Consider the following 20,116-nt stretch of genomic DNA (forward strand, 5'->3'; position numbering starts at 1 on the left):
CTTTCGGATGTAAATGAATATTAAATGTCCGCCTCGTCCATCTCTCATCTTCTATACCTTTTGTGCGACCACCGCTCCACGGAATAGCATTCAAATATCGAGCTTTTGTCAAATGCGATTGATGGAGGTAGAGGATGAGCGGAGGCAGACCATCAGACAATTTGCCACACAATCGGAAACAAGGACAGTCCTTTCTGTCTGTCCTGTCTTTCCCTTTCACATGAATGAATGAACAAAACGCAAAATACGAAACTAGATTTGGAAGTAGCAGCAGCAGCAGCAATGCACTCAATTGTGTGGCCTATCACGAGAATATGAATGAACGGCACACATTTCCATTTTCGAGGATACTCAAATGTCCAATGTCCAACTCAAATGTCCCCACCCCGCCTCCATCTCTCTCCCTCTGTCTCTCTTGGGGGTGTGGTCGTGTGTCAAGAGTTCTGGGAATTGGCTCCATTTCATTGGCAATCGTTTCGCTTCCTTCCGACCGTAACCTTTGCCCCCACTCAAACCCCCAAGACACCTTCGACCTTTTCTCTCTCTCTGTGTGTGTGTGTGAGTGATTGGTGGGGGCAGAGGTGAACCCAATTCCTGAAAAGCATAATTAGAACAAAAATTACACTTTTACCTTGCCAGGGGATACCATGGACATCATTGTCGTGTGCCGCATTTTTCCACGAAAATTAATCGCTCCTTTCAAGTGTCTCTCGCGGGATGACACTTTAAAGTTTAAACAGAGAAACTGAACCTTAGAATATCAGAGAATATATGTATTTTCCAGACCAAGAAGATGAAATAATAAATAAATGAAACCGAATAGATGAACTGTTAGGCACCACAGTCTCCATATGAATAGGAATTCCATGCCCAGAGGAACATTCACGGTACCACGGGAATCCCAATTCTCAGTTCCTATCGCATAAGAGAAATGTATGAAGTCGAATTAGATTAGCTACGAGAAGAGAATATCTTTAAAAAGTTCCATTATGTTTCTTGCGTTTATGGATAATTTGTACAGGAAATTCGCGTTTTGCGTTTTTGGTGGAACACCGGGGGTTATAAGAGTTCAATATTTGATAAATATTTAAGTACTGCGGTTAATAGTTGTTGTTGTTATTGTTGGTGTATGCCGTGCCGTGCCGTACCGCCTACTGGTGCTTCCTGTTACGCTTGCAGGTCATGCAGAGATATTGGAGTGGCGCCCAAGTGAAATCTGAATGTCTGTGCGGTTGCGCTCCACCTCTAGCCATTGTCGTAGTCGTCGCTCTGTGCGCTCTGTGGTCACGTATGACATGGCGGCGCTTTCCCTCTCTCGCTCCGTTGGAGAGTGTGCGTGGAGTGTGTGTGATGTGTGTTGTGTGTTGTGTCGCCTCGATTGTGGGCTTCTTTAAACCTCTTTGTGATTTTCACTTACACAATTGCCACATTCTGCACTCTTGCTTTCCTATATGTACATAGATTTCATTTCATTTCATTTTCATATGTCATAACTGTATACCTCCCCGCGGACATGACCCTATCTGTGGCTCTGCCTCTTGTGCCTCCGCCCCGTGGGTTGGTTAATGTAATGTGGGGTGGGGGGTCTTTCTTCTATACGGGCAGTGGAATTTACTGGAGTTTACTTTTGGTGCAAGACTTTCATTCATTCATTCTTTCACTCTGTGTGTTGTCTCTTCTTTCTTGCCGTCTGCCGCCATCTGAAGCGTGTCTTTTGGACAGTTATGCCTCGTATTGTATGGCATTTTATAGCCCCCCACCGCCCAACGACCAACCTACCGACCACCTGACTGATTCAAAAGATATCTCGTTCGTTGGGCAGGTATTCATTCGTATCTAGTTTAGATGGGCTGAAAGTGAAAGAGAGTGTAGAAGAGTTTATTGAATGGAATTCATGGTAAATACTCGTACATGGTGCATCAGAAATATTTGATTAAAAGGGGAAACCCTGCTGTTAAACCGTTTTGAACTTGGAGCATCCTTACAGCATCAATGTCCTCTCATTGTGCACACGCCATGTATTACGATCTAGGATTCTCTGACAGCAGTTGGGTGAAATGATTACATTCCAGTAAACGACGAGAAAGTGAATTGGTTTGATGCGCGTATGCCCAATGAAAAGTTCAGCCATAAATGAGTAAAGATAGGAATAACCCTTTGGCCAGTGATAATGCTCTGAATGCATTGAACACAACCTGGATAATCTTTAAGAAACGGATTCTCCCTAGTCTCCCCACGAAAAATCGCAGTAGAGATGGAAAGATGAGGTTTTAGATAAATATAAATATCGATGAATTAGAATTTTGGAGCATTTAATTTGCTCTTCTATTTCCAATTCCTTTTCATCATGGGAGCTCTGCAGTGCTCCAATGCTCCATTGTTATCTACATTTGTGGTCGCACGAACGTACATCTGGTGCTTTGCAGAATAGTGGATGACGTATATACCACTCCCCTCGCAAACCCACGCACCACTTCTCTCTCTCCCGCTCTCTCTGTAGAAGCTTACACACCCACACAAACAGAGATAGACGCACGCATCGGGAGTCACGATGGTCGTCATCGTCGCCCATCGCCACCGTCATCGCCCATCGCTTCCCATTCTCAATGGACTTGGTGGCTTCTCTTCACTTCACTTCACTTCTCCGCCAGAGCCGCTGTCACGATGGTGGAGGAGAAGGAGGAGGCTAGGAGGCGTTGATGAGGAGGCATAAAATATGCCTCATGCCCAAAATGTAGTTTCATTTTCGTTTTCGTTGCGACAAGAGTTGAGTTGTGTTTTCTCCTTCTTTTGTTGCTGTTGTTCTGTCTGTTGTTTATAGCGCATTATTAATTATGACGACTAGCTGCTGCTGCTGCTGCTGCCTCAAAAGTTATCTAACCGTTGCCGGGCGCACACACGGACGGAAGGAAGGAAGCACTTTGCTTGCACGGGCAACCTCTCTGTGGGAACGACTGAAAATAAATTCAAATCAACCAAAAAACAGAAAAGAAAAGGGTTATGAACATTGAGATTCGGAACAAGACCAGCCTCCATTCTCCAGTCGCTGCCGTGGAACGTGGAAGTGCAATAAAAAAAGGAAAATTAGAAAAAATAATTTTTTTTAAGTGTTAGGGAGAGAACAACAAAAACAAACTTGAACAAAGCAAAGAAAACATAAGAAAAGGTGAATGAACAAAAGAAAAAAGATTAAGAAAAATCGAGGAGCATCAAAAGTGAAAGAACTGAAAAGAAAAAGTGAAAGAACAACAAACCAAGAAAGAGAGAGAGGGGGAGAGAGTACCAACCAGAAAAGAAGAAAGAAAAACGAAACGCCGAACGAACAACAAACGATTCTCGTGTGAGTAATCGACAGGCAACCAAATAGCCAAAATAAGCAATAATATAAATATGATGATGTATAATTCAACAATTCAGTGCATACATACATACATATACATGCATAAAGATGTATGTACATATGTATGTTCAAATTGTATTTAAATTTTATTTATTTCATGTTTGTTTTCAATGTTGTATGAGGAATTGGGGAGGGGTTTGTGCCAAGGGCGGTCAAAATGCTTGCCCGATGACAGCACCTGTGCTGTGTGACGTCATCATGCCTCGTCGCCTCCTGCCCGGCATGCCGCAAGGGCAAGGGCACACCGGGGCAGACAACTCTCCGATGAATGCACAGTCAGTCATCCCACGCACACACACGGTCACACAACCATGGGGGACACAGAATCCGCCGTTCCCCTCCCCCAATCGCACTGATTCCGAAAACGTGTACGGTTCTGTTTGTTACGCTTGTATTTTTCGGCGTTGCACTTCTCGTTGAGGAGTGTGTTTCGTTTCTTTAGCGCTGTTTGCGGCAAATCTTACCAGCTTGTCCTGTTATATTAGTTCCAAGGAATGTTTCTGCGTTCCCAAGAATATCTACATACATATGTATAAACGCGTGGGGGTTCTAAAATATTGAGAATGTTAAATTTTACTCATTCCCTCACGAGTTTCGTTCCATGCGCGTGTAATGGCTCCAGAAAATCATTGTACATTGAAATATGAAATAAATAAGCATTAAAATTAACCAATATAATCCCCAAAAGTTGATAATTATTTGTACAAATCAATCGATTCGATCTAGTTTTAAGGTCACCATTAGGATAGGTGGAAAGTAATTGACAGTTTCTTTCTATCATTTCCCGGGCTCTACTCCTTCTGTTAATGACAGAAATTTGAATGAATCGTCACTCTTCTCTCGCAGTTGTGTGTGTGCTTTTGTTGCTCTTTAGCGTCGACAACAGATTATGTCATGTCGTTTTACTGTTTTGTTTTATTTTTATTGCCTCTTCCCCACCTCCACTCCCTCCTTACCAAAATGTGTAGTTACGCGTACTGTACATATGTACGTACGCATTGGGGGTACATCTGCTGCCGCCTTCTGGGGTAGGTGCCCAGGAACTATTGCGATCGCAATTGTAACATGGAGTGGCGTGCCGTGGCTGGCGGTTAGAAAGCATGGCATTCCATGCAGCAATCAACACACAACATTCCACAATACATTCATATATACAAACGAGTATGTGTGTAGCTTTTGGTGTTTGTTGTTCGCTCATTCATTCATTCATTCAACATTTTCACATTTTTGCGCGTTCTGCCGTCTCTGTTTTGTTTTCGTTTTACATTTCGCGATGATTTCGTAAATGCGCGAACTCTCTCTCTATTTGGCTCTCTCGTGACTCTCTCTTATGAGCTGTCTTGAGCTGCTTTACTCTTTTAACGAACGGTGCCACGAATGAGGTTAAAAAAATATATTTATTGGAAGGGCTTTTGATAGCCAGAGTTATAAACATAATGCCTAGCCTTTAAACAAGTACAACTTGCGTGTGCCCTTGCAATGCCTTTCTTTCCCTCGCTCTCCCTTTCATAAGCCTACGCTCTTGTGGTGCCTACGATCTCTCTCTCTCTCTCTCACTAATTAAACAGGTTGAAGCTTTACTCTCTTTTGGGAAGAGGAGAAAAGGCAACAGAAAGAGAGATAGACAAATATTGGTTAAGCTTTGAGAGAGATAGAGAGAGAGAGAGCGCCGGAGGACTTTGCATACGGGGGGGATAATGAAGCTGAGTTGTTTTGAATGATCTTCATTATCGTCGTCGTCGTCTTCGGCTGTGCCAATTACCAATTTGGTGTCATCACCGATTGCCTCCCCTCCTTTCCATCTCTCTCTCTCTCTCTGTCTCGCTGTTGACCATATGACTGTGCCATGCCTTACTCCATTTTTGACAGTCGCTTTAAATCCGCCTAGCCCAGATCGTGGCTTTGCATACCCTAACCACGGGTACCTGAAAGGTGATTTAGTTCTATTGATTGATTCCTCACCTGATGTGAAGAGATAACTATTTCGTACCAGAGAGTTATTTAAAGAACACATTAATATATAATTATTGAAAATAAGATTGTTTTAAACTTAGCTTTTGTTTTTTTTTTATTATGATTCCAAATCTGTTATCTATCTATCTAAAATCATTTTAAGCAAAATAATGTCTCCATTTCCAAAAAAATCATGAAACGAATCTTTCATTTATTGAATTTGATTTTGATTCAAGTTTGAATAGCCTCAATAGGGTATTTAAAACTTCCGCACCCAGCTACCTGGGGTTTCTGCATTCTTTTATCTATTAATTTGTTGGTGTCTCATTTTTGTTTTTGTTTTCTTTTTGGCCATAACCAGAATTGAAATCACCTCTCGTTCGACTTGTCCAACCCGCTCCTCTAGCGCGGGGCGGACTCTCCGTGGCCCGTTGCCTGATCCAATTTCCTCGACTCGCGAGACTCGATTGCAGCGATGCCGAAGTGCCAATGGCACTGCCAGCAGGCATATCGGGTTCGTGTTTGGCTCATTTCGGATTTGGGGCTTTTGGATTTCTGATTTCTCTCCCCGTTTCCCCATTTCTTGTCGTGTGCCAAAAATTAATTGGGTGAACGTGACTGTTGCCGTTCTGTCGTTTTCGGATCTGCATTAAATGTATGCTTACGGAAATAGTTATACACATCTGTAATCGTAGGTAGGCAGTATCCCTCGGACATGAAATGTAAAGCGGTATTTATTCAGGCATTATACAGGGGTATGTATATGCAATTCCGGAAACTATCATCAGAACCAAAAGTGTGGCGGTCGACACAGCCAGAGACATACCAGGGACTTACAGACGAGTATGTGCACATGGATGTTTATATGGCATTCAAGCAGGAAATGTCAACTCGATTCGAGCCATATCTGAATAGCGGGAATAAGCCTGCCGCCTCCTCGATTGCCGAGTACCGATAGGCCCAGCCCCGATAAGCAAATGCATCCCAAAGCAATCCTCAACCTTCATGGGGTTCGGATCTCTGCTATGTTGTAAATCACTTGGTTTTTGAGGGGTCTTCCAACTCTTAAACGTTTTTTTTCCCCCATAAGAGAGCTTTGTGAATGCCAAGGAGTTACCCTTTACCTTAACATTAAGCCCAATTCCAAGGTCACGAACCAATGGAGATGCCTTAACCTTGTCACTGAGTGAGAGGCCGATATATTTTCTATATTTCTAACTTTTATCTTTTATCTAGTCTGTGGTGTTTTTTGTGTGTTGTGGGTGTCTATACGGTTTTTGCTTTAGTTTTTGGCGACGCCTTCGAATTGCGGCACTCAGTTGGTGCCCCTCATTTCCAAGGCAAGTCACGAGCGGCACTTGCAAATTGAAGAAATCCGCCCAAAGGCCACCATCCAACAACCAACAGCCACGACCTGCCCCTCACTCAGCGGTAGTCTCCCTTCCACCTCTAAGCTCATTCAGGTGTCGTCCCACAGCTGATTGATAATACAGAGAGCAAGACAGAGAGAGAGAGAGAGAGAGAGAGTGAGAGAGAGAGCGAGCCGAAGACAGTGGGAGAGGAAGAAAAAGTAGGAGAACATTGAGTGCAGCAGCAGTAGCAACAGCATCAACCATCCATGCAAAGAGCAAGAGAGCGGCGACAAACCGTTGGGTTTTGCTAAGCAATACCCTTTACCCGAAAAGAGTATGGCTATTTTCCAAAACCAGTCGGGCACATGGTATTGTAAAATAAACACTCGGAATATTTGATTTTCAAATAAAAACGGGCTGAGATTGCAAACAAATAATTTTATTTCTAAATTTTCTGCTTTGCGTCTACTTTTGTACACAATTTCAAAAAATCTAAATCTAAATAAACATGCACCATGATAAATGCAAAATAAAAAGGGTATAAAACTCTTCCCCATTGGCAGAGGGCATTTTTTTGGCTGATTGTCGTTTTGGCTGTTGCTGCCCGCAGCTCAGTCGCTGCTGCTGCTTCTGCTCGATGGATATTGGCAGAGAGAGAGAGAGAGAGAGATAGAGAGAGCATGGCTAGATGAGAGTGAGTGAGTGTGTGTCTGTTGGGCAGGGGGAGCCTGGGCGCAAGTACCATTTGATGCTCTTTTTGACACTGGTTTTGTTGTTGTTGTTGTTTGCTGCTGCTGGCCTAGCGGTTCGTTCGCTTGGTCTGTCCGATTGATCTCCCCAGAGTTGTTGCTGTTGTTGTTTGTTGGCCGATTCTCCGTTGGACACCTCCGCGTTTGGGGAGGCGCGTTTTGCCGTTTTTGCGGATTTTCATAGTTCATAGCGCTTTCCAGTCGTCGACAGCAGCACGAGACGCGACAGCAAACGCGAAATCGACAGCGTCTAAAATTTAGACTCTAAATATAATCATTTTATAATCATTTATTTTTATTCTGTGATTAATTCAATCGAAAAAGAGACAAACACACCAGACAGGCAATTGCTCCTGAAAGTGAACGAAAAAAGATCGGGAAGAAAGTCATAGAATTGGCGGTGGAATTTGCCTGTGCAATAACAAACTTAATATTGTTTGTTTCAGTGTTGATCCCAGCTGTGTTTCAGTGTTGTCTAGTTTTGATTAGTGGCTGTGTTTCAGTTGGGTCCAGGGCGACTGTTGGTTTTTGTGTTGATTTAGTTATTTGCCATTTTTTGTGCCATTGTTATTTGCGGTTATGCAATGCCACAGTTTGATGAATCTTTTTTGAGCGATTGTGCGGTCGCCGATAGCTGGCATTTCTATTCGTACACGCTTAAGCAGACGCCGCATCATCATCATAATTATGATCACGATGATAATGATCAGCAGCGGGCATCACGGATGCCGCGAGATAACAACAACAACAGCGGCCACACTCTGCATAACATCAAATTCCAGAGACGTTGCAAACACAAAAAGTTGCCACGTCTGGCAGCATCGCTATCGATGCCAGTGATGCCCATGTACCAGAATAGTGCTACCCCTAACGCTGCTGCGGGAGAACGTAAGTGAGCAAAATGCAGTATTAGGATCTGCAGATAGTAAGGAAAGGACGTTCATGCTAATGCATTTAAATATTATCCAAACAAGAATAGTGAGAGCTGCAGGGCCGGATTTAGAGGTAGTCCTGGGGTACAAATTGCCGATTTTGCCTAACTTTTTTTCCGTCAAAACTTTCAAAAGTGATTTTTACTTCGAAAACTACTTATGCATATTTCTTAAAGTCGATTTCTATAGGAAGTAATTCAGTAAAACCATCCAACTTGCAAAAGTAGATTGTATATTATATGGTAGTAGGTCCACAGAGGGCCCCTCCCGTAAAGGATTCTGCGCAATTGAAGGATGGGAGTAGTGGGATGGGGTGTTCTCCCACAAAGAAAGTTCTCCAACTTTGACGTGAAGTCAATAGGGGAAATGTGAATGAAGATGAAAACGAAAGCAGTATGATTTGAATCAGTTGGGTAGGAAACAAATGTCCCTGAATGCCATCTCGGTGCACAGCTGCTGCTCTTGCTGTGGTCGGAAAGGAGTTGAGTTTGTAGAAGTTTTTCTATTGCTATTGCCGAATTTAAGCTAAAAGCGAATGAAAGATGCGGCATGAATGGGAGTTAATGGCAAATCAATCCAAAATTAAAACTTATTCCAAACGCTTTATTCGCATCTCCACAACCCAAAACTTTTTTTTGATTTATTTGTTAATGCTTCTTTGCAGACGGCAGCATCAGCTCTCCGAACACGCCGGGCGGTGGTGGCATTGGTGGTGGGTGCAGCAGCAGCAGCAACAACAGCATCAATAGCGGCAGCTACGCGAGTGTCTCCTCAGTGCCCGTCGCATGCACACCGCCGCCGCCGACGCACCACCACCAGCATCAGGGAGGAGGGAGAGCCGGAGGCGGAGTGCCACCGGCACCGCCGAGCGCCGCTCACGGCAATCAGACCGGATCATCGGGTCATAAGAACAGCCTCAAGGGAACGAAGCTGGCACGACGGGCGCGCTCCTTTAAAGACGACCTGATCGAAAAGATATCCCTAATGCGCACCACCAACAACACGCTGGGTCGCTCCCACTCACCGCACAGTCCGCGCACAAAGCATGGCGTTGGCGTCAAGCCGCCACCCTCCAATGAGGAGGTGCAGCGCTCCACACAGACGCTGGAGACGCACGTCAAGGATATATCGAATGCCCTCAAGCACTTTCGGGACGTTATTCTGAAGAAGAAGCTCGAGGTGCTGCCCGGCAATGGTACGGTCATCTTGGAGACCATTGCCAGCATGTATTCCGGTAGGCATCAAACGCCCTTATCCATGCAGGACATCCCGTAACATCTATGATCTTTCGCTTCTTCAATCTCTGTTTCTTTAGTTATTCAAACGTATACCCCACTGAATGAAAACAGTGCCATCATGAGCTCCGCCACGCAGCAGGTTTATCAATCCCTGGGCAAACTCATCAAACTCTGCGACGAGGTAATGCTCTCCGATGAGAGCGGAGAGTGCCCCTCCCTCAGCAACGAGAATGTGCGCGAGGTTATCGATCTACTCGAGGATGCAGTGAGGGTAAGAGGCGTAATCGATTTAATACAAATTTATAAATTAGTTTTTATTCGAATTTGTGTCTGTTCGCTTAGGGGAAATTTTTAAAGCGATGCAGAAACATTCCTTGTGGGGCTTAAGGGGGGAAAATGTGAACCAAACATCTCACATAAATTGCTCACATTTAAACCTCTCGTTCATTCGCTTATTCCCTTTAGAATCTCGTTACCCTGGCCCAGGGTAAGTTGAAGGAACAGGATCAGTGCACCTTTCGCTACAGCGGCTCTTCGGGCCTGGGTGGCATTGGAGCCGCAGCCGAGATTATGGGCGCTGTCACAGCATCCAGTACGAACGCAGGCGGCGGGGGCGGCATACTACCGGTTGGTGGTGTACCCGGCACCGGGATCTCGGGCGTGGCCAGCATGCGGATCTCCGCTGTCGAGAACGCGGCCGTGGCACAGCGCACCTCCCTGCCGGACATCGCCCTGTCGCCGAAGGAGCGGGCTAGCCTGGAGCATCGGAATGTGAATCCCATGCGGGGATCCCACAGCACCGAGAGCATACTCCGCGACACGAGTCCGCCGCCAAAGCCGCCGCTACCTAATCGGGCCAGCAATCCCCCACCATTGCCACCCAAGCGACGCAGCCAGCCGCAAGCGCCACCCGGTGGCTCCTCCTCATCCACGTCGACATCGAACCAGGCCAGTCCGCTGCCCTATGCGCAGTCGCACAACATCAGCCTCAACTCGGACCTGGACTGCAGCTCCAACATCTCGCTGCTAAACTACGGGGTGGATCGGTGAGTAGACCAGCCCAGACCAGACCTATGATTGCTGATTGATTGTTGGCTTCCATCTTATAGCCTCTCGGTGCGTTCTCGTTCACCGGATGAGAATAGCCAGTGCTCCTTTGACTCGGCTTTGAATCACTCTCGCGAGGAGGAGGATCCGCAACAACACCAACAGCAACAGCATTTGAAGCAGCCCTTGAAGCTGATGGAAGAGGATGCAGACAAGATGATAAGCTACAGTGAGTATTGGATCCCATCGATGATCCCCCTTGATCCATAAACACAGTCTTCTCAACTCAAGTGGTGGCCTCTACTCCTCTCTCTCTCCTGTCTTCATCCCAACAACCCCCCTTAACCACATCCCACATATTCCACAAACAGAAGCCGCCGGGTCCGCAAGCGCTGCTGCACAGGAAATGACCATGGCCATGGCTCCAGCCAATGCGCAGACTCAGCTGTCAGGAACCGGAGGCCCAAGTGCAGGAGGTGGAGGTGAAACTAACACGGAACTGCGCACAGCGGCGGCAGCCCTCACCAACAATCGTCATTCGAACGAATCGGGTACTGGCACCATCTCTTTAGCTCTCTAAAGCCCCTAAGCAACTGCTACTTCTGCTGGCGTTTTTCTCTCTTCTATATGCTTTTGTACATATGTCTATGCCTATCTCTGTAACAGTCTGAATATTATAATTTATCCTATTTATAATTTATAGTGAAACTGCTACTGCAATTGCTTCAGATATTTCGTTTTCCTTTTGCCATGCTTTAAGGCTTTCCCAGTGCTTTTTGGTACTTATGTGATCCATTTTGCCAAATCATTTCATACAAATCTGTTAAAAATGTCATGTGTGTAAATATTATAAGTAACGGTCCCATTTCCCCAAATATTGAGGCGCAACCAACTTAACGACGTACAGAAATCAGGTGGCAACGTCGAAATTCGAAGGAAATTGTGCATATCGTTTAAGTTTTAAGAAATCGACCAGTTCCTGAAATTAGGTAGAGTCAAAGTAATATTAAGTGTACAATCCATACAAACTTTATGACGAGTTTACCTAGACATCCGGCTTTTTGTTTTTTTATTCGTTGAACAGAAGGTCCTTATACTCTTTCTCTGCTTCCTATTTTGTCTTAACTGTTTATTTACTTATTCGTTGATATTTGCTTACCTGCTTGGTTTTTATTGCTTTATTCAATACGCCACTATGCACGTGTTTTTAACTCGCTTCCCTCTCGCTTTCGTCCTATTTTCTGCGGCAGGTTTCGTGTCAATGAAGTCGTTTCGCACATCCACGCAGAGCGTCTCCAAACGCTCCTCGGACTACAGCGTGCAATCGTCAGCTAAATCGTCGAGCAGCAATTCGGAGATTGCGATCAGTATCAGCGAGTCGGCGTCTGCGACAGCGAGTGCGTCCAGCAGCGAGTACCAGCAGATCAGCCAATCGGTTAGCCACAGCAGCCAGCGGCAGCAGCAGCAGCAGCACATCTCCAGCAGCAGCAGCAGTAGCATGACCACCACCACCCTGAGCAGCTACAGCAGTGGCGAGCAGCAGGAGCAGGCAGCAACAACAGGGGCTGCAGCACCCGCCCTGCCACCCAAGACGACAACACCGGTAGCGACGGCAACCGGAACGGCAACAACAAGTTCGCATCAGCGCACGTTGACGCGTCACGAATCAAGCGCCCTAGACGAGCTGGACTGGAGTCAGGGTGCAGCGAGCAGCAGCAGCAGCAGTGCCGCAGAGGTGGCAGAACTGAGGCAACTGTCGCCGCACCATCACCACCAGCAACAGCTGCACCAGTGGCACTCGAAGCACCACAGCCTGATTGAGCCGCCGCGCAGTGCTCCCCACCACTTGGCTGGCAGTTGCAGCGCCTTCGATCAGAGGCAACTCGATGAGCCGCCGCCGTTGCCCATTAAGAAGAAGCACAGTAAGTATCGGTTGCCAGAACCGATTGCACATTCTCGATTAAATGTACCATTCGATTATTTATCATTATTGTTTTCCTCTTCTTTTCCTTTTTCTTTGGTTCTGCATCTCTTTGTGCGTGTGTGTGTGTTTGTGTATTTTTTGTGTGCGTGTGCGCATGACCTTTGACCGGCCGCTGGGTAAATGCCATTCCACAGGCTTTGCCGAGCGGTAAGTGTAGTACAGTTGTTGCTGTGCGTGTGCGTGTGAGCTTAGTCTAACGGTTCATCATCAGCATCATCCTTATGAAGGGGGAAATTCCATTAAATAGTTAAATTTTTTTTAAAATTTGTATTTTTGTTACGGAAAAGAGTTTTGAAAATTTATGTTTCGTCTCTTCTTGTGGGTTTTGTTAATCATACACACACAAACGCCTTTACCCATACTCATATACCTCCAAGAAAACAACCATTGTCGATGTTTAAATTATCATCAAAGCGATTATCGATCGATATTCTAAAAAGAAGTCCCTCAATGATCAATTGGAACATTTTTATGGATGTACATGCATAACTCCCAGAAATTATCAAAATCGGATTAGGTATCGATCATACAAATCATACATCCACATCAAAAGCCAACAATCAGAACTGCATAACAAAAAAGACAACTATTAGGCCATCAGTCAATCAATCAGTCAATCAATACCACAACATATATCATTTCGCGTAGAGCATGAAAGAAAAGTAAAAACAGGGTCGTGGTTGAGAGTTGAGAGATTTGTTTTTTGATTTTCAAGACACTTTTATTTATAGCACATTTAAACGTAAGCCCGTTAGCGCTAACGTAACCGCAAAACGTAAGGCAAACGATACGAAAATTTGCCAAATTGTTGTACGTAAGAGTCTAACCCATCTAAATTATCGTTCCAACCAACATCTAGTGTTTCAAAGTGTGGCATTCTCGGGTAAGTCTGTGTGTGCTATTAGAGGACCAAAACACAAAAAACAAACAAAAGAAACACCCCAAAAAAAAAATTGAGAAACGAACAAAAACAAAACCAGAACTCGCAATGCTTTTTCATTGCTTTCAATGCTTCTGCTGAGCGAATAAGAAAGTAAATGATAAGATACGATTTTCCACTATTAAGTGATCCAATCGACTCCCAGCCTAAGCTTGTTACGCGCGAATTCCTGGCAAATCAAACCAATTAACGATGTCGCAGATAATGATCGCAGAAAGGTGAAGCTAAAATGAACCTAAAAGGGCTAAGAATGCCTACAAATTACAACTATTAATACTCACACGGGATTTGTATGTGTGGTGGGTTTAATGGCGGTTTATAAAATGAATAATTGGATCCAGAAAGTGGAAGGAATTCGCAAAGAGCATTTCGAGTTCGTTACTGGCTTCTTGCTACTCAAAACAGCTGCTGTTGCTCAACACTTCTGCTGTTGCCCAACACTGCTTCTGCTGCCGCTGGGGATGATGATTTTGGTTTCAATTCCATGTGTTTCGTATTGGTCCCCCATGAAGTTAAAGTTACTGTGTTCTGTTTCCGTTCCATATTTGCTTTCGTTTCGTTTTGCTTATACTCTGTCTACCCCACTGTTTTGTGCTTCCCATATGTTCTGTGCTTCTGTGCTCTGTATTTGAATTGTTTTATTGTTTGTTGTGATGTTGCGATCCCTTGATGTTTTAGATGTACATAGACAGCCCACCCACCGTCCCTAACCGTTGAACCACCTGAGTGGTAATCCTCTAAAAACCCTGTACAAATACTTAAAAGTACATTTATATATGTAAATACTCGAAAAATAAGCCCTTGGTCTTTCGTTTATAAACTTATGTATGTGTTCTGATCAAATCAAATGTGTTCCTATTCGTTTATGGGAAACTTGAACAGTCTCAGCAGTAAAGACTCGCTGTAAAAATGCCAGAAATACGTCCAAGCGATCTTTTGCCTCTCCATGCGCCAGAATGCGAATTTGATCTACATTTAAGCTATCCGCAGAGACCTTAAAAGTGAGATAGATTCCCTTGTGTACCTAACGTCAGGGATCGATCGATCGGCTTTGTTGGTTCGACTTTTGACATGGAATTTTACTGGCACAACTCAATACTAATTCCGTTTTCCATTCACACTCCTTCCGTACCGCACACACAGTTCTGGCCTACATGGAGATCTGCTCGGCCTCGACCCGCTCCATCGAGCAGCACCGACACACGATGCATGCGTGCAACATCAGCCGGAATATCTCCCACAGCCAGACTATGAAGTGAGTAGTGGATCAGCGTCCATTGAGAGATTGGAGCTTTAGCAATTCTTTGTTCTTCTTTCGTTCTTTGCAGTATTATGCCGATGAGCAAGGAACTGTCGCCCGAGCTAGAGACGCCACCAGCCTTGCCGCCAAAGAACTACAAGCAGCGCAAGCCGGCGGCCTCTTTGCAGCCGATAATTGTCACCACACCGCCGCCCAGTCCAAAGCCGACACTGGGCGAGAATGGATCGAGCGGTGGAGGCGGCGGCGGCGGCGGGAGGCCAGACAGCCGTATGGCCACTGTCTGTGAAGAGCATAACGATTCCCTCGTTCTCGACAGCAATGAGAATGTGAATGTCAGCTCTGGCGATGGCGATGCCGATGGCGAGGGCGAAGGCGAGAGTCAGACCTTCTATTGCCACTCGCATCAGCTGCCGGATGAGCCGGTGGCAGCGACAACATCGGCGGACAATGACCAGCATCAACAGCAGCAGCCCATAAATACGCCCAAGCTGATCGAAGACGAACAAGAGTCGAGAGTCACCCCAGAGTCAGAGGCCGAGAAGCAGCAGGAGCAGCAGAAGCAGCAGGATGCTGGCGAGGTGGAGACGGTGATCAATATGCTGGAGGAGGTCAATATAACGCGCTATCTAATACTCAAGAAAAAGGAGGAGGACGGGCCAGAGGTCAAGGGCGGCTACATTGACGCGCTCATTGTGCACGCGAGCCGAGTCCAGAAGGTCGCCGACAATGGTAGGCATCCACATCCGCAGCAAGCCAAGCGGAAGCATGTCAAGCACCCTCGTTACCATCGAACTCCCCCCAACTCATCATTTGTCTGTCATTCTGTCTCTGTCCATTCCACACGTGCAGCATTCAGCGAGGCGTTCATCACCACCTTCCGCACCTTCATCCAGCCGATCGATGTGATCGAGAAGCTCACCCATCGCTACACATACTTCTTCTGCCAGGTGCAGGATAACAAGCAGAAGGCCGCCAAAGAGACCTTCTCGCTGCTGGTGCGGGTTGTCAATGATTTAACGTGAGTATCCGACTGCCGCAGTTATCTTCTCCTCAAGCATTCACTCAAGGCCCATCTATCCATTGCAGATCTACGGATCTCACCAGCCAACTGCTTAGCCTGCTGGTGGAGTTTGTCTACCAGCTGGTCTGCTCCGGACAGCTGTATCTGGCCAAGTTGCTGCGCAACAAGTTCGTGGAGAAGGTGACGCTCTACAAGGAGCCCAAGGTGTATGGCTTTGTCAACGATCTGGAGATGGTCGGGACCATAACCAGCAGCGGAGCCGCTGGCGGCGGCATCGGTGGAAGCGTCGGTGGCGGTCTGTCCGGTAATAGCAGCAGCAGCATGAGCAGCGGCAGCAGCAATCATCCCAGCCTGCTGGACCTCAAGTCCCTGGACATTGCCGAGCAGATGACGCTGCTGGATGCGGAGCTGTTCCAGAAGATCGAGATACCCGAAGTATTACTATTTGCCAAAGATCAGTGCGAGGAGAAGTCGCCCAATCTCAACAAGTTCACCGAGCACTTTAACAAGATGTCCTACTGGGCTCGCTCCAAGATCCTGCGACTGCACGACGCCAAGGAGCGGGAGAAGCATGTGAATAAGTTTATTAAAATCATGAAGCATCTGCGTAAGATGAACAACTATAATTCGTATCTGGCGCTGCTCTCGGCCCTCGATTCGGGTCCCATTCGAAGGTAAATCAATCATTTGTCCATCATTTGAGACCGAATGTATGAATTCCGTTTCTGTTACAGATTGGAGTGGCAGAAGAGTATCACAGAGGAGGTGCGCTCCTTTTGCGCCCTCATCGATTCCAGTTCCAGTTTTCGAGCCTATCGCCAGGCCCTGGCCGAAACCAATCCGCCCTGCATACCCTATATGTGAGTCCCACCCCCACCTGTTCTTCCTTGCAGCTGTGAAATGTGCTCATTTGTGTGTTCTTTGTAGCGGTCTGGTCCTGCAGGATCTGACGTTTGTGCATGTGGGCAACCAGGACTATCTGTCCAAGGGTGTCATCAATTTCTCCAAACGCTGGCAGCAGTACAACATCATTGTGAACATGAAGCGTTTCAAGAAGTGGTAGGAGGCCGATTACAAGTACTTGAAGCCCATTGTCCCACAACTAACTAACTTTTTTCGCTTTCTGCCCCCTTGCAGTGCGTATCCGTTTAGACGAAACGAGCGGATCATACGGTTCTTTGAGAACTTCAAGGACTTTATGGGCGAGGAGGAGATGTGGCAAATATCGGAGAAGATCAAGCCACGCGGACGTCGGCCTCAAAACTACTAAAAAAACACACACAAAACAACAACAGGAGATGTGCAAGAAAGAAAGCTGCAACTACAAAACACCAACTAAATATATTCAAAATATATAAATGTATGTTATATTAAATACAAACAAAACAAAAAAGAATATGCAAATACAATATAATGCAATGGCCGTGGAGGAGCAGCAGGAACAACAGGAGATGAGGAGGATATCAGGCTGAGGATGTGGATATGGATATGGATATGGATATGGATATGGATATGGACATGGATGTGTAAGAGAATGTGGAGCAGGAGCAAAAGAATCAGCTGGAACTATTATGGATGAATGGGTCTGAGAAATAATAACGTTCGCTATTCGCTGTCTATTTATACAATACACACATATATATGTACACAATATATATATATACATATGACGATTACACATGTAATCTATATACATATATATCAAGTAACCAGATCAGATCAGTTATATATACATGTTAACTATATTATATATATGTATACAAAATACCGGATGCAGATACACAACTAAATATCCAGAATATCGATATCTGTAGCTGAATTATATAAAGCTCTATGAAGATGAACCTCCCCACCAATCTTACAAATGAATCGCCACCAACCAATCAACCAATCAACCACTCCCCCTTTCCCCCATGAGTTGCACCAAAGGAAACAAGAAAGAAAAACACCAAAGCGATCCATCAATCAGCCAAAAACAACAAACAGAAGAAACAGATCGGGCTTTCATTGTTCTTTTGAGATATATCTGTTTACATAAGAGCAGCCACACAACGAATTTTTTGGAAACCAAGAGCGAAAGCGAAGATATATAGACTATGACTACGACTAGGAAACGATGCAATCCAGAAGCAACAAAACACCAAGCAAACAAGCAACAAAGAACAAAGCCAATTCAAGCAGATTAGATTAATGCGGTAAAGTACACACAAACACAGACACACATATATCGTATGTATGTAGTTACATAATATAGCATATGTACTACTTATCTGTGTATCTGTACAATCTGTGTAAAGCCAGCCTAAAAATGCGCAAGACTCTTCCATTTTAAAATGTGGTGTGTTGGAGCAGAACGAGAATCAAACTACAAAATGGGATACACTTTGGGCTGGGGAAGCCCACCCAGAGAGATCTAGGGATCGAGAGAGAGAGAGGCATATATACATATATGGAGTTATCAATCAAATCAATCAAAAATTCATTTCGCAACTCAATTAACGAAACAACTTTTAAAGTTACCAAAAATGAAAATGAAACAAAAAACAAAACCAGATTCTTACAATTTGAATTTGCTTTTAAATGTATGACTTACAACCAAAAAAAAAAAAGAAAAACAAAAGGAAATACATACATATGTACACTTACATATATAAAAATCGATATGCATGCAGAGAGAAAGAGTAACCGAGTAAGAGAGATGCAGAGAGGAAGTGAGAAATTAATTGCGTTAAACAAAAAGAGTTTAAATCTGTAGCTCCATATAAAGCGTAAATTACAGATACTCTAAGCAAACTTTAATGTACACAGAAACACACACACGCAAACGTATCGTATCCCCCCCGTATCTATGCCATCGATAGGTATGCATGCATATCTATCCGTAAGATCGATGTACTGAGGGGATCTGTGTGCATGTCCTACAGAAATGAGAATGGGAATGGAGAATTTAATCTGTCCTCTCATGCATGCATTAGTTTCTCCTTCTGGCGCGATCCTTTTTCTGTTCTATTATGTACATATATAATACAGTGCATACATTTTATGGACTACCACTGTACGTTTCTTAGTCAACACACACACACGTAACACACACACGCATACTACCCTCACATACACAAATATGTACAAAAGAATATAATGAAATTAACTTTGGATTCTTTATTAATTTATTAAGTTTCTGTTTGTTAATGATTGTGTATAAGGATGAACGACGTATGTATGTATTCTCCATTGCAGTAAATACAACGTACATCAAATATATATATACATATATACTTTCCCATATACATAAACACAAACAAACTCAACACACACACATACAGAACAACACGCACATAGGAAACAAGACTGTCTTTTAGGATATACTTACATATACAGTAGTTGTATTTCATTTATCTAATCGAGCTCTGTATTGTACATTATGTACTGCTCGAAGAAATTGTTATAACCGGATAACATGAACATAAACATGAACATGAAACTTTAAACTTGAACACACACACAGACGGACAGAAACAGAAACAGAAACTAACACGACACGACACGAACACAAACAGAAACCGAAAACCGATCCACCTGAATGTACTAGTTGGAGCTAGTGTGCGGATAAGAGCGGGTTTGGTAACATAACGGTACGAAAATGATGATATGAAATTATTTGGTATATATATATAATTATATAAACACATATACATACATATATATATATTTATATATACACATATACATATACATATATATCTGATATTTCTGATTTAGTCATTGCTTTGTATGTGCCTATTATCGATTTTTGATGTATGTATATTGTATTTTCAACATCAGTTTTAAAGCTAAACATTTACATTTACACTTTTACGATATATGTATATTTATGTACTACGAGTATGTAATCTATGTAACAGTGAGCCCTAATCCGCAAGCTGCAAAAAAACGATATTATTAAAAGAAAACCATAATTTATGTATGATTAATAAGCTAATGAACCTAAGGATAACAAACTTCTTCTTTACTATTATTATGACTATTATTTTTTTTCTCTTTTTTTTTTAGTTCCTTGAATTAATTCATTTGTATATGTATGTATGTTATATTTAACTGATTAGTTCATATGATGCCGGATCACGTGTAATTGTACTGTCGTTTTCGTTTCCTCCCAAAAAGTAGAGAAAATTTTCAATTGTAAATGTATTAAACTAAAATGTTATGCGTGTATTCGTAAGAAAAATGAAAATAGCTACA

The 20,116-nt window shown here is 44.1% G+C and overlaps 1 protein-coding gene across 10 annotated transcripts in view; it reads left to right on the forward strand.

Annotated features, from left to right (window-relative positions):
• Positions 1 to 20,116, forward strand: part of LOC117902322 (guanine nucleotide-releasing factor 2) — a 30,298-nt gene that overhangs the window by 4,376 nt on the left and 5,806 nt on the right. For 2 of the 10 annotated variants that reach the window (XM_034813648.1, XM_034813633.1), the window contains exons 2-15: positions 9,051 to 9,620; positions 9,702 to 9,895; positions 10,090 to 10,670; positions 10,734 to 10,900; positions 11,043 to 11,222; positions 11,922 to 12,593; positions 13,515 to 13,538; positions 14,739 to 14,850; positions 14,924 to 15,585; positions 15,706 to 15,874; positions 15,943 to 16,551; positions 16,612 to 16,737; positions 16,805 to 16,936; positions 17,015 to 17,162. In XM_034813648.1, coding sequence (XP_034669539.1) covers positions 9,051 to 9,620; positions 9,702 to 9,895; positions 10,090 to 10,670; positions 10,734 to 10,900; positions 11,043 to 11,222; positions 11,922 to 12,593; positions 13,515 to 13,538; positions 14,739 to 14,850; positions 14,924 to 15,585; positions 15,706 to 15,874; positions 15,943 to 16,551; positions 16,612 to 16,737; positions 16,805 to 16,936; positions 17,015 to 17,147 — 4,331 coding nt within the window. In that variant the 3' untranslated portion in view covers positions 17,148 to 17,162. Of the gene's footprint in view, positions 1 to 3,323; positions 3,341 to 8,020; positions 8,343 to 9,050; positions 9,621 to 9,701; positions 9,896 to 10,089; positions 10,671 to 10,733; positions 10,901 to 11,042; positions 11,223 to 11,921; positions 12,594 to 12,789; positions 12,822 to 13,514; positions 13,539 to 14,738; positions 14,851 to 14,923; positions 15,586 to 15,705; positions 15,875 to 15,942; positions 16,552 to 16,611; positions 16,738 to 16,804; positions 16,937 to 17,014; positions 17,163 to 20,116 lie in introns of those variants that run through there. The other 8 variants (XM_034813666.1, XM_034813615.1, XM_034813625.1 and 5 more) reach the window with 8 other exon arrangements.

Source organism: Drosophila subobscura, chromosome A (assembly GCF_008121235.1).
Source record: "Drosophila subobscura isolate 14011-0131.10 chromosome A, UCBerk_Dsub_1.0, whole genome shotgun sequence".
NCBI classification, from domain to species: domain Eukaryota; kingdom Metazoa; phylum Arthropoda; class Insecta; order Diptera; family Drosophilidae; genus Drosophila; species Drosophila subobscura.